Raw genomic sequence first — 14,916 nt, 5'->3', positions numbered from 1 at the left:
CAATTCACGTCATTTCACTTTAAACGGAGGCAGCCTCGGCATAACCTCTATGACGCTTGTTCAGAGGGAACCCATACTAAGACACATAAATTTCCAGCTAAGCCTTACCCATAATCAGGTATTGTGGGGGTACTCAAAAATTGGAATGGTATCGCATCCAACTCAATCATCAGTTTTTAGTCATTTCACCAAGTCTAATTCATGTCATATTCACCTTCAAAATCTTTCAATGGAAATGACTCATCATTCCAAGGTTTTCACCATCATCATTTCACAAACACGTGTTCCCATCTAGAGTAGTCATTTTTAATTTAGCACTAGCATCTAGGTATGAGGGGTGCTAAGTATTCTGCTTTGCTTCTAGGCTAACTTTGATACTCTTGTACTAATCCAATACTAACCAAGTGAATCATGAATCAAAAAGTACTTTGATAAAACAAAAGTAAGTAAAGCTTGTAAAGTAAAACTTGGAAATAGGATCATGAATATAAAGTAAATGGGGTAATGCCTTGCTGATGGTGAGCTTTGCACTTTGCAAGAGTATTATCTTGCCTTGGTTGGGGAATTGGTCAAAGTGGTCTTCTTCTCCTTGGAAGTAGACCTCCTCCTCCTCTTGATACTCCTCGGTACTAGCGTCTAAAATACGAATACGGGGTACACAATCATCATACCAAACTTATTTACTAAACTAAGCACATACATGATTCACACCACTTAAACTAACATCACACATTACTATTAAGTTGGTGGATGTGTTTTCTTATTTAAGAAAAATAATTTCCTCTCATACTAACTTAGGTGTTATTTTTAATTATTTAGAGAAATAATTTCCTCTCATTATCTTATTAAGATTTAATTTCTCTCATGAATAATATATGACCTAGGTTTACCAAAGTCAACCTCTTCATACTTATCATTTAAGAAAATGATTTAAATGAGGTGAAGCACCTCATACAATTTAATCTCAACATGGTAAAGATTTAATATCATCAACAATTCATATGAGACCTAAATGACCAGAGTCTCTACCTCATTTTGAATTGGTTGTGAAAAGATTTAAATGAGAGAAACACTCCCATATGATTTATTAATAGTTTTGGACAATATCTTTGACTAGAAATAGCCATATAGTCCTTTAATTAAACTAGGCCATGATCATTCAAAGTAAGCATGACATATTTTTGCAGAAACAATTAGTGCATGTGAAATGTGATTTATAGGAGTTGGAATTTACTCAAAAGCATTTTTGGTTGATTTTTAATAATTATTCTAAGTCAGAAAAGTCCCTGTCTTGTTTTTTTTCCTACTTTAATTCTATAAAAGATCTAGGGTTCCATCCAGTGGCATTGTGTAGATAAAATTCTAGGCTTTCCAAATATATAAAATTTGTAAATTTTTCCAAGTAGATTTGTCCCTATTAAATTTTAAAGTTGACATCAGATTGCATAATTTCTCTATTCTGAATTTTTGAATTTGAATACGTGGGCTGACGGGAAATAAAAGGGCTGTGTAGCGAGTGAGAGGAATGGGCCGGCCCAGCTTCGCAGCGGGCCAGCTGACAGCGTGGGGGCCACCTGTCTGTGGGGGTTAAGCAGCGAAGCGGTACGGGGAAATAAGGGCCGTGCGATTAGAGGCTTGATCGGCGACCGAGGGAGGTCGTCTTCTCCGGCGAGAGGTGGACTTACGGGAGGCGGAGGTAGGGGGTCGAAGAGGTCGTCGGAGCTCCGGCGGTCGTCGGAGGGGTGCGCCGCGACGTTGTCGTTGATGAGGAAGCGTCTGTAAGCAGTTGCGTCGTCTGGGGCGGCCTCCTTCTCCGGCGAGCTTCGGCTACTGTGGGCGGCGGTGATCTTGCAATTGGTGGCCTCCGGTGGCTAATCGAGCGAGGCAAGGTGGCGAGGAGAGGTTGTGTGAGGAGGGGAAGCTGAGGGTGTGCTCGGATTGAGGAGAGGAGTCCTCCTTTTATAGCTGCGGGAGGTGGCCGTGGTGCTCGAATGAGGTCAGCCATGGCGTCGGCGGTAGGGGGTCGCAGAGGCACTGGCGATGATGCGAGCTTGCAGGCGACGTCATTGCGGTGCTGCAGCACGTGGTTGTGAGGAAAACGAGGGACGGACGCGACTGCGATGTTGACAAGAGCTTGTAGGTCCGTGGCGAGGCGCGTCGACGATGATGATGGCCACGGCGCTCCCGCGGTAAAACGACGGTGTCTGCGAGTTTCCTGGTCGTCTGGCGCGTCAACTGGCGAGCGGAGCAGGCGAGTGGAGGCGAGGTGCGTCGGCGACCGTCACACTCTGGCGCGTCCAGGGCGCTCGCCGTGCGCGCACTGGCGCGTGCATGTGCACGCCTGGGCGTGTCTGGCCACGTCGTGTTCAGGCGTCTCCAGGGCAGGGTTTCGTCGATTCAAGGTCTGGTCGTGCTCAGGAGAGTGGGAGGGAGTGGTGTGACATGGCAGGGCAGGTTGGAGTGGAGAGGTGAGGGCGATGGCACGAGCTGGCCATGCCATGCCACGGCATGGTCATGCTCTGGTCAAATGAGCAAGCTCCAGTGCTTGGCAAGTGGTGGAAAGGGTGCAGGGTGGTGAGAGGATGCTCCAGGGGTGCAGAGGAGAGCTAGGGCTTGGACTTGGTCTCCTCAAAACTCAGCATGGGCACAAATATATACCCTGCATAAAAGGTGTTTGATGAAATGCCCGAAAGAAATAAATTTTTGAATTTTGCAAATCTTTTTGGTGGGTTGTAATCATATATTAAGAGAAGTAGAGTGGAGGTGGTGGGGGTCAAAATGAAGTTGAATTGTAAAATCACATTTTGCATATGATCTTGAATTTGTTTCAAAGTCTCCACTTGGCTTGCTTCTCATTTGAAATGAGGCAGAGTTTGGGGTGGTGGTTTTGGGCAAAGTTGTTCTCCTTGTTGTTGTCTTGGATGAGGTGCAAAGAGTTGGAAAAGTGTAGAAAGGAAATCTCAAAAACCAGGCGCTCAAAGTGGGTATCATGCTGAAATTGGCACAAGTGACCATAATCACATGTGAGCTCAAATTTGATTTGAATTGATTTTCTTTGATTCCAAAAGTGTTAATAAGTGTTTAGTATCCATTTACAACCAATGGTGCAAACCAAAATGGTCTAGGTTAAAGATTTGTAAAAATGGCATAAACCATATGTGTGTGTTGAGTTGATTTTTTTATATTTTCTTTTCTCTTTTCTTTTTCTTTCTATTTGGATGATCATGAGATCATGGTTAGGGTTTTAGAGTAACTGTAAACACACAAGCAAGCATCATGGCAAAATGCACACTCAAATAATTAAAGGTGAGCTATATGCATAGTCCTATATGATGAGAAAAAGTTTTTGTTGGTTCTAAATTTTGGGTTTTTGGAACTCTCTCTTTCTTCTTTTATTGAAAACTTGGGATGTTACAGAATACCAATAGTGCTCGCACCTTGTCCTAATTAGCTTGGTATTCCATGGATTATCATTGCATTACATATGTTTCAACCAAGTGTCACAAAGGGGTACCTCTATGCTGCCTGTACAAAGGTCCAAGGAGATAGATCGCATTTGATTTCTTGTTTTTGATAGATCTCAACTAAGGACATCCATGCCGGGACAACATAGAAAACAGATAATGGACTCCTCTTCAATGCATAAGCATTCAACAACAGATAATATTCTCATAAGAGATTGAGGATTAATGTCCAAACTGAAACTTCCGCCATGATACATGGCTTTGGTTAGCGGCCCAATGTTCTTCTCTAACAATATGCATACTCAAACCATTTGATCATGATAAATCACCCTTACTTCAGACAAGACGAACATGCATAGCAACTCACATGATATTTAACAAAGGTGTAATAGTTGATGGCATCCCCAGAAACATGGTTACCGCTCAACAAGCAACTTATAACAAATAAGATACATAACCTACATATTGTTTACCACAATAGTTTTTAAGGCTATTTTCCCATGAGCTATGTATTGCAAAGACAAGGAATGAAATTTTAAAGGTAGCACTCAAGCAATTTACTTTGGAATGGCAGAGAAATACCATGTAGTAGGTAGGTATGGTGGACACAAATGGCATAGTTTTTGGCTTAAGGATTTGGATGCACGAGAAGTATTCCCTCTCAATACAAGGCTTAGGCTAGCAAGGTTGTTTGAAGCAAACACAAGTATGAACCGGTATAGCAAAACTTACATAAGAACATATTGCAAGCATTATAAGACTCTACACTGTCTTCCTTGTTGTTCAAACACCTCACCAGAAAATATCTAGACTTTAGAGAGACCAATCATGCAAACCAAATTTCAACAAGTTCTATGGTTGTTCTTCATTAATAGGTGCAAAGTACATGATGCAGGAGCATAACCATGATCTATTTGAGCACAACAATTGCCAAGTATCAAATTATTCAAGATATTATACCAATTACCACATGAAGTATTTTCTGTTTCCAACCATATAACAATGAACGAAGCAGTTTCAACCTTCGCCATGAACATTAAAAGTAAAGCTAAAAACACCAGTGTTCATATGCAACAGCGGAGCGTGTCTCTCTCCCACTTAAGCATGAATTTATTCAGACACAAACAAAAATAAAAACATACAGACGCTCCAAGTAAAGCACATAAGATGTGACGGAATAAAAATATAGTTTCACTAGAGGTGACCTGATAATTTGTCGATGAAGAAGGGGATGCCTTGGGCATCCCCAAGCTTAGATGCTTGAGTCTTCTTGAAATATGCAGGGATGAACCACGGGGGCATCCCCAGGGTTAGACTTTTCACTCTTCTTGATCATATTGTATCATCCTCCTCTCTTGACCCTTGAAAACTTCCTCCACACCAAACTCAAAACAAACTCATTAGAGGGTTAGTGCATAATCAAAAATTCACATGTTCAGAGGTAACACAATCATTATTAACACTTCTGGACATTGCCCAAAGCTACTGAAAGTTAATGGAACAAAGAAATCCATTCAACATAGCAAAAGAGGCAATGTGAAATAAAAGGCAGAATCTGTCGAAACAGAACTGTCCGTAAAGACGAATTTTTTAGAGGCACTTAACTTGCTTAGATGAAAAAGCTCAAATTGAATGAAAGTTGCGTACATATCTGGGGATCACTCACGTAAATTGGCAGATTTTTCTGAGTTACCTACAGAGGGTCCTGCTCAATTTCGTGACAGTAATAAATCTGTTTCTGTGCAGTAATCCAAATCTAGTATCAACCTTACTATCAAAGACTTTACTTGGCACAACAATGCAATAAAATAAAGATAAGGAGAGGTTGCTACAGTAGTAACAACTTCCAAGACACAACAAAACAGTAGCAAAATAAAAACATGGATTATCTTCCAAGAAGTGCTTTCCTTATAGCCATTAAGATGGGTTCAGTAATTTTAATGATGCACTCGCAAAGAATAAGAGTTGAAGAAAAAGAGAACATCAAAAGTAAATAAGAAACACTTTTAAGTCTAACCAACTTGCTATGAAAAGGAATCTTGAACACAAATAAATTTATGAAGAACAAAGTGACAAGCATAGGAAGATAAAACAGAAGTAACTTCAAAATTTTCAGCATGTAGAGAGGTGTTTTAGTAACATGAAAATTTCTACAACCATATTTTCCTCTCTCATAATAATTTCCAATAGCATCATGAACAAACTCAACAATATAACTATTACATAAAGCATTCTTATTCACATGCATAAAAGTATCATTACTCTCCACATAAGCATAATCAATTTTATTAGTAATAGTTGGAGTAAAACTATCACAACCATCATTGTAATCATCATAAATTGCAGGCATGGTGTAATCATAATAAACTTTATCCTCCATAGTAGGTGGCACCAAAATACCACTATCATTATAATCATCATAAATGGGAGGCAAAGTTTCATCAAAGAAAATTTTCTCCTCAAAACTTAGGGGACTAAAAATATCAAAACCAGCTTCCCCAAGCTTAAATTCTTCCATAGCATTAGCAATAATAGTGTTCAAAGAGTTCATGCTAATAACATTGCTACAACTATTTTGCAAACAAAGTTCCATGGGTTTTTTAATTCTCTCTTCAAACACATCATGTCCTAATTCAATATAAAGTTCATAAAGATCTCTAATTTTTTTGTTGTTTTCCATTAAGCCTAACTAGTGAAAATAAAAACAAGAAATAAAAAGATGCAATTGCAGGATCTAAAGGAAATAGCTTCGAGCACTCACACACCGGCAACAGTGCTAGGAAATAGCTTAGTAGTCGGAGGATGTGAATACCTTTTACCTAACCTCCTCGGTAACGGCGCTAGAAAATAGCTTGATGTCTACGCACGCTTCTATTCCTGTAGACAGTGTTGGGCCTCCAAGAGCAGAGGTTTGTACAACAGCAGTAAGTTTCTCTTAAGTGAATCACCCAAGGTTTATCGAACTCAGGGAGGTAGAGGTCAAAGATATCCCTCTCAAGCAACCCTGCAATTACGATACAAGAAGTCTCTTGTGCCCCCAACACACCTAATACACTTGTCAGATGTATAGGTGCACTAGTTCGGCGAAGAGATAGTGAAATACAAGTGATATGGATGATTATGAGTGGTAATAACAATCTGAAATAAATATGGCAGCAAGTAAACATGCAGTAGAACAGTAAATAAACGGAGATTAGATATTTGGAAACAAGGCCTAGGGATCCTACTTTCACTAGTGGACACTCTCAGCAATGATCACATAATAAAACTACGCTACACTCTCTTGTTGGATAACAAACACCATTCATTGTGTAGGGCTATAAAAGCACACCTCAAGCCGGAGTAAACAGGCTCCACAACATCAGGAGTTCATATTTAAATAACCTCTAGAGTGCATAATAGACCGTTGCAATTTAAACCGAGTACTAACATAGCATACACACTGTCAACAATAGCTATGAAAGGGGGAATAGATCGTATCAATACTATCATAGTCTACACTACTTAAAAAGAACGAAGTTGCTCCGTTTTCTGCCACCAATTTCGTCGTCGTCGCCCTTTTGGGCCTGGTCGAGCTTCATCTTCGGCCCTTTGGCCTGGCCCATATTCGTTCTCCGCTCGGACCATGCTCCCGACCTAGGGTACCGCCACCCCGCCACCGCTCCCTCTCGCAGTAAAGGCCGGGGGAGGCGAGTTGGCGTTCCTCTACGCGGACTGCGGCGGCGCTGCCTTGGTTCCCGAAGAGTGGTTTCCGGCTACCCACGGCGGCCGAGATCGCCGCGTCGTTGTGGCCCGATCTCCTCTACGGTGACGGCATCGCAGGGGGCGGATAGATGTCGCGTCGTTGTGGATCGATCTCCTCCACGGCGACGACGACACAAAAGGCGGATACGAGAGATGTTGTGGCGAGCGACCGAGATATCGCAGCCACCAAAATCACTACGACCACCGTCCATGGCAGAGGATGAGCAGGATGGGGCCTGGGCGCACGAGATCCCTTCGACCCTGCTGCCAAGATCCCTCCGAGACCACGTCGACCGGATCCGGTACTCACATCACCCAGATCTGTCCGAATTTACCATGCCTGCTTGTAGGTTTGTGTGTGATCTTTACTGTGTCATTTTTGCACTTTCGCATCACGGAATTACGGCCGTACTCACATCACCCAGATCTCAGGCACCATATTTCAGTTCTTAAGATGCAATTCTAAATGACGTCGAGGGGCAGTAGCCTGAGATTGAAGAAATCAGGGCAGCATCCTGAGCACGAACCGGAGCAGCAGCTGCAGTTCCGCTTTCCTCTCAACTCGCCTCCTCCTGTCGCCATTCCGTCCGATTATGCCTCCACCTGTGAGACGGCGAGAAGCAAAGGGAAGGGCGCCAGTCGTGGCAGCGTGTCGGAGGGCCGACCAGTGGTACAGAGGACAGGCATCATGGTACTCCTCGCCCTTAGGCTTTCACCGACGTGTACGAGGTCCATCCTCACTATCTTCTGTTGCTCTTCACTTCATACTATTCAATCGAGAATCCATTTTCTTTGATTGAGATCTTTAGCTGCCTGGTTGTGTGGACTCATGTTTGGATCTATTTGTTCATCACACTAGGAAAAATATACCACTCTAACGTCACAGAGTATGATTGAATTAGTTGCCAGATTTATTTCTCAGTTTTGTTGGAGGAGTGATATGTATAATATTTTGGTCACTGTACTGGTTAATACTCCACATATACCATCACACCTTTTTTTTTTGCCTCAAGCAACACGATTAAAAATTATGTATGTGCTCTGAGTAAAAATCATGAGATTGACAAACTAATCTATTGCCAGAATTGTAATAAAGCTCCGGTAGGCTCTATCAAGGTAGGGATTGTACTCTCATTTTCTTATTTGTGGTAAAAAAAATATGACAATTTAATTGTCCGGGAAGAATTTCATATAAGCTACTTTCAGTACTTCGGGCCATTAGCTCAGACATAACACTATATATGACTTTCCTTTTGATGTTGCTAATGAGGTAGCCTTATCTTGGGAATATTTCATGTGTTAATTAATAAAACATAATACTATCTAGGCTTATCCCTAGAAAAGCTTTTTCAGGAGCCCATTTGCTGATCTGGAGATGGCTTGGGCCACTCACACCAAAAAGAGTCGTCTAGGCAGCCTATCTGCAGATATGGACAAGATGATCTAGGTTATTATTGTGACAAAGATATCGTTAAGACTGCATGAGTAGCCAAGACGCTTTGGGTTCAAATGTCTCTCCTGAAACCATTCTTTGTGCCGGAAATGGCTCTGTGTCCCAGGCTAATGGTGCTGAGCCCCTGGAATGAGCCTTAGCCAATGGGTGTTCTGAGTTTCTGACAAACATATCAGTCCTTCCGTAGATGAGGTCATATCTGAGAAGACTGATGATGTTTCAGGTATCATTTTTCACTCAGTTCTACTGAAGTTGATCCATCGGTTCTAGCAAGCACTTTATCTACTATATAATTGAGAGGTTGCCCCTTACAATTTCCAATCTAGAACTTTGTGAAGTTAGAATGGCTGTCTGCTCCATTTTCACCGAGAAGAAAATAGAAAATGCATCTCTTAATAATGCAGTTCGGTTCGTAACAACTGTGATGCTAACAAACACATGCAAACAGTTCATGGTTTTAGATTTAGTAAAGGTCATTGATAATACTACCTCTGTCCATAAATAGATGTCTTAGATTTATCAAATTTTGGATGTATATAGACACTATTTAGTGTATAGATACATTCAAATTTTGGAGTAATATAGTTTTCTTACAAGACATTATAAATGCCTCTTGAATTGAAGCTTCCACATACAGATGGCAAGTATCTCCTTGGTCAGTGAACCACTGTATCAGTGCAAGATAGCCAACATAGTCATGAAGTTTGTAACATCACAAATGAATATCCACATATTACATAATTTAGAGAGTTGTGTTTTACTAAAAAAAAATAGGTGAAATGTTGCTTAATGTTAATTATTCACATCATGTCATCATGTTTAACATGTTACACGGTGCAGTCTTCGCCTAACATACGATAAGGATAAAAATTTCTCTAATTAGCATTTCATATCTTTCATGTTTCTGCTACCCAGAGAAAAAAAATCGAATGCACTGACACTCAAGGTTGAACTTGGCTATATCACGAGGGAAAAGATTCCAATGGGAATTGTTAAAAGAGAGGAAAGAGTTGACTTAACCTACAGAAACACGCTCAGTCCTGACATGATATAGGTATCATCTAGATAATCATGAACTCAACACATGTAGCGTTGTTGTCATGTTTCATTAGCCTGCAACAAGATCCACCAAAAAAAAGGATTAGCATTCTTGACGAGCCAAACAACAACTCAATAAGAGAGATGTAAGATAACTTTGTGCGGAATTGAATATCAGCTGAACTACTGGTTATTGCCTATACAGACGATCCAAATTATTGGTGGGATGTGCCTAAGTCTGTCGCACCGTTGTCAGTGGAACTGCATCGGAAATTTGTTGTTGCTATCAACATTCTCGGGATTGATAGTAAGAAAGCACTTCGCCATGTTGCCTTTTGCTTCCTGTTAAATGGGCTTCTAGGTTTGCAGCAAACTCATTTATGATGTGTCCTTTTCACCTACTGTTTTAGTGCAGAAGCTGTACCGAAAAGAATACTGGAGCTTATGAACATGGAGAAACTCACCAGGGAAAATGTTGCCACTCGTCTGCAGGTACGGCAGCATGTCATTTAGTTCCACCATTTAACTCTTTGAGTGTTTTTCCCTTTCAGTTTTGTGAATGATTTTAATCTTTGGTCCCTTAGCGTGCTCACTTTTATATGTCTACAAACTCGCGCATTTTCCTTGTTACCCCCTCCTTAAAAACTCGCGATGATTGTATATTAAGATATTTCTGTAATTCATCATCCGCCGCTTCTTCCTAATCAACTGAAGTGCTCACTTTTATATGTCTACATTCATCACCCCTACAATAGTTAATTAGTTATTGCCCATGGAAAGGAATTTTACATTCTTCATCTTACTTTACTTAGATGTTATCTCCAGTTTTAAGCAACCCCTCCTTACTTATCTCTGTTCATCGTCTCCTGGTCCTAAAGTTACCCTAAATACTTAGAGGCACTATTTATGAACTATATATTTATAGGATCATAGCACGACAAAAAGAAAGAAAGCAAAGCACAGGAGATCTAAGTTAGCTCCCCTGTGACACAATCATGCTTGGCAAATGAGGGGAAATGAAATCAAAGCTGTTATCATTTTATTGAAACTGCATTGTCTTGTAAATTAACAATTTCAAATGTGTATTACTCTGAATAGTATGAGCAAGTGACACATCCAGTACTTAATATTTTGCACTCGACCTAGGAGGGGAGCTGGTGGCCGAGGATGGTCTCGGGGCGGAGGTGGGTTCAGCGGTCGTGGCTGAGGTTGTGATGGTGGCCAAGGGCGTGGGAGATGGAGATGGAGGGGAGGGCAAGGCAATGTGGAGGTTTGTGCTGCAGACCTCGATGCTGACTTGGACAAGTACCACTCGGCTGCGATGCAAACCAGCTAGATGGCTCTTGCACTGCCTTGCATGTATTGTTCTTTTGGTAGTGATAGATGCAAACCTCTCTCGCGAACCAGCGTTGCCGTTTCCTAGGGTTCGGCTCGGCCGCTGCTTCCTTCAACAATGCCTCCTGACCTTGGCTGTCGCCTCTCTACCTACTCCGCCTCCGCTCAAGCTCGGCCAGGACAAGAGAACGCATTCACGCGTCGCCACGGCCATCGCCTCCATGCGCCTCCAGCTACGCAAAGAGATCAGATCTCGTGGGCGACCGTGACGTTGCGCCTGTCGCTGCCGATTCCCCCTACGATGGGTTCATCCTCCATCGCGCACGACCCGGCGCCTCCACATCGACCCACGGGGACACACACATCATCCAGACCGATGTCCGGCGACGCGAACCTCCAAAGGAGCTCTGATAGCGATGACCACCTGCGGCCGGAACCCTGCTCTCCTGGCTTTGCAACTCCATCTGGACCGATTCATCCTCTCCGGATATTGTGCTTACGGACTTTGATTCCGAAGGCTGTGAATCGCGGGGTATGGGACTATGGATGATCTAAGACGAATTAAGTAGTAAACAAATGGATGTAATTTGTATCTTGCACACTCTTTGATTCAAATGCTCTGAATGCTAGGTATATATATTCAAAAATGTATTTTTTTGGTGCCTAATAGTATTACTATTAGGCTACTAGGATTACCCCCTTAACCAGTGACAGTGATGAGATTGTAAAAAGAATTCAATACCCCGCGATGTAAAAGGTAAACTTTGAGTATAGAGTGCCTAGAAGCCCTCCACCTTCCTGTAGGTGAAACCTCCTTGTAAAAGGTTAATGGTGTGTTGGTTACGAAATGCTTCAGATCTTGATAGGATTATATGAATGCGATTGTCTAACTTCATCAAAATTTAGTAAAACTGTGGTATCCATTATTTTCTTCTTAGTAGAAAGCATAGTATCTAACTTCATCAAAATTTAGTAAAATTGTAAATACATGAAATGTGCATGGATTTTGGTACTCGTAAGAGCCTCTAGAATAACAACTTGATCAGAGGAATTAGAAATACCTAATTTCTCATCTATAATAATCAAGTCAGTTGAATAACTTATTTTGTTTCCCACAATGTTTGCAACTTTATTCTTCGGAGGAGCTCACCTTCCTGGTCTAGAAACTGTTCTTGTGCAGTTCACGATGGTGCTATGTACGGTTTGAGGTGATACTCACGGGCTGGAGTGTCGACGAAAATCTCTATGGGAAGCACACTTGGATTATTTGATCAGTTCGCCAGTAGCGTGGAAACAAAATGATTCCGCTAGACAGGTCCAAATAATGACACCTCAAAAGATACGGTTAGTTGGCTCCAATTTTTTTTGCCAAGTTAGGTTTGCATTGCATGTAAAGTGAATTGGCAAGATAATTGTTCAAATCTCCAAATCAGGATTGAAACAAAATTTAGAGACTATGCTTAACGTATCTGTAGATGAAAGTTTAGGAATCTTTTTGTCAGATCAAAAGCAGAGACCCAAGGGCGATTTCTCAGTTCAGCTAAATAATGTCACCTAAAAAAATGCAAGATCAGATAATGCATTCTGCCGCTTTGACTTGGTTTAGTATGTGATTCCATCATCTTTCTTATTATATATACAATGGTGTTTCAGGATCTCATACACAGAGAATATATCAACTGAAGGACTTGTTGTGGAGATTATGTCAAACAGATCGAATTAAGGTCAGATGATATCCCTATTTGTTGGAACTAATGTGTTTGATTCCAGTTAGCTTTCTCTCATTGGGAGGTTATATTGTGTTTCCCTTTACTCATTGGGAGGTTATATTGTGCCTTTTTAAATAAATTATTCTCTGTGGCTGGCAGTGTCAGCTCTATGAACAGTAATACAAGATACAATACTACCTAGAGGTTGCTCGCATTGTCCATGATCACCACCCTACATAGAGAAGTTGGAAACTTGGAATCACAAGCCAACTTTGCAGCACACAGAAACTATTACTCATGTTAAATACTCAAATTCCATCTAATTTTAAAGGCTTAGTTTGCTGGGTGTACCCTTTCCTCATTCTATTTTTCATGGTGTTTACTGTGTGTCTTCCTCCAGTTCATTATGTGGATGCCAAAGGATCACGAAGGAGCGTGTTATTGAAACATCGAGCAGTGACTTTCATCATCAAGGCTGCAATGCTGAAGGCACTCAACTCAAAATGACAGGGGGGAGGAATGTGTGGAGGACGTTGAGGGACTGGCAGGTGGCTTTATACGCGTTCATAGTTTTGATGACGATCAAGGTGATGCCCTTGTATGTCTACGTGCTAAGATATTGCCTTGGCCTTGTTACTGTTTTTAGTGGTATATGTGGGCTTGTATTGCTCTGTATTGGGTCAGTTAAGAGTCTTTCACTACCTAAAATGTTCTTCTGATCTGGATTACTCTTAAATCTGTTCTAATGAGTAAATCCTATTAAGTGTCCCAAATACATGGTTGTTATAATTTTCTTCTAAAACAGTTTCGATAATAGATTGACCTCCACATGTGAGAGGATCAAAATTTCACATAATATCATAAAGGCTAGGCTCACAATAGGTAAGCTTTTAATTATTCTTTTGTGATGTTTCTTTCATGTTCAATGCAGATATTTGGTGCCTATGTTTTCAAAGGTCGGACTATTAATATTTTTCAATGATGCGCATGCCTGCCAAGTTTAGTTTAAGCAAGTAAATGTATGCTTGAATATTGATAGTGCAATGGTTGATTATTTACCAATTCAATTTCTATTTTTCACCATGACGGGATTTTGTGACAGCACATGGGCGTTTGTGTATGTTCCTGTGGAAAAACCAGATGACAGCAATGAGATACAGTTAAGTTCTAATTGCTAGAAAAACCGACAGGTTGATTGACAGGCTAATTTGCAAAACAGAAGTTTCTTCTATCAATTCTAATTTGCTAATTTGTATAGTAGGTAACTAGATCATTACTGTGATACCAGCTCTATCTATTTCCTTTTTTACAAATGGAAGTCATTGAGTTTCCATACTGGTAAGTTATGGCTCGATGGTAGTCCCCTCCTAATGGCTAATTGTCATAATAACTAATTATATGTAAAAAAATAGGCTGCTCAGGCCCATGGCAAGCAATTTGCATTCTGCAATAGAAATTGCTGATGTCTGGTTTTTTGCCTTTTCCCTTCAAATGACTTAGACCCCAGAATGTAACAATATCCAATGGTATATCTTTTTACTATTTTTGTAGTCAATATATCTTTTTTGCCTTTTTATTTTGAACCCTGCTTGCCTCCCATTGTGATTTGTAGCATGAAGGATGAGATTGACCAGCACTACCTAAGCAACATAATTGTTAGGATATATAGGTTGCAAATGATAGTGTTATAGCGAATAATCTGCACCGAAGAGGGTGCTGAAACTGCGGGACCAGTCAGCTATGTCACGCAGCCCCTGAGACAAATACCGATCGCTTGTTATTGCGGATCCTGCTATGTCACGCAGCCCATGAAAGACAAACAAGAAGACCTAGAACTTGAAACTATGGAGATGAACAACAATGTTATCTTATTGCGTTCAGTATTATTATTATGCTATAGTAAATTATGATATCCCTGATTTGTTTTAATTTTTATATACGTTAGAATTATATATGTGTATTGATAAATAAAATTTGAAAACCCGTGGCAACGCACGGGCATTTGTACTAGTAATAGTTAACTTCATAATCTACAAGAGATAGCAATCATAACCTACGCCAAGTACTACATGATGCACACACTATCAACATTACATCATGGAGGAGGAATAGACTACTTTAATAACATCAATAGAGTAGCTCATAGATTAATGGTGATACAAAGCTCATGATC

At 40.8% G+C, this 14,916-nt stretch overlaps 1 protein-coding gene across 39 annotated transcripts; it reads left to right on the top strand.

The window, feature by feature from the left end:
- Positions 1-7,072: 7,072 nt before the first annotated feature.
- On the top strand, positions 7,073-13,847 carry LOC127341085 (uncharacterized). 39 transcript variants are annotated; one of them, XR_011754657.1, is made up of 9 exons: positions 7,074-7,510; positions 8,562-8,655; positions 8,768-8,884; positions 9,905-10,006; positions 10,110-10,191; positions 10,846-10,969; positions 12,215-12,378; positions 12,688-12,758; positions 13,144-13,637. XR_011754657.1 is itself a non-coding variant. In XM_051366858.2 (6 exons), the coding sequence occupies exons 1-5, from the start codon at positions 8,849-8,851 to the stop codon at positions 12,755-12,757; spliced, it is 414 nt and encodes a 137-aa protein (XP_051222818.1). In that variant the 5' UTR covers positions 7,074-8,848; the 3' UTR covers position 12,758; positions 13,144-13,637. The 39 variants fall into 39 exon arrangements, 2 of the variants coding, with proteins under 2 accessions (XP_051222818.1, XP_051222819.1); XR_011754663.1 differs by lacking the exon at positions 8,562-8,655 and adding an exon at positions 9,577-9,715 and having other exon boundaries at positions 7,074-7,899; positions 10,115-10,191; positions 12,198-12,378; XR_011754653.1 differs by having other exon boundaries at positions 7,074-7,899.
- Positions 13,848-14,916: the final 1,069 nt, after the last annotated feature.

This window comes from Lolium perenne, chromosome 3 (assembly GCF_019359855.2).
Source record: "Lolium perenne isolate Kyuss_39 chromosome 3, Kyuss_2.0, whole genome shotgun sequence".
NCBI classification, from domain to species: Eukaryota; Viridiplantae; Streptophyta; class Magnoliopsida; order Poales; family Poaceae; genus Lolium; species Lolium perenne.
This window is presented reverse-complemented; position numbering and strand designations above follow the sequence as displayed.

What these genes read in the sequence shown, in the direction of transcription:
- LOC127341085 (XM_051366858.2), top strand. Translation starts at nt 8,849, where the DNA reads ATGAGGTCATATCTGAGAAGACTGATGATGTTTCAG. An exon ending in CAACATTCTCGGGATTGATA is followed by an intron (nt 10,007 to 10,109) that starts GTAAGAAAGCAC and finishes CTACTGTTTTAG; the next exon opens with TGCAGAAGCTGTACCGAAAA. An exon ending in ATGTTGCCACTCGTCTGCAG is followed by an intron (nt 10,192 to 10,845) that starts GTACGGCAGCAT and finishes CACTCGACCTAG; the next exon opens with GAGGGGAGCTGGTGGCCGAG.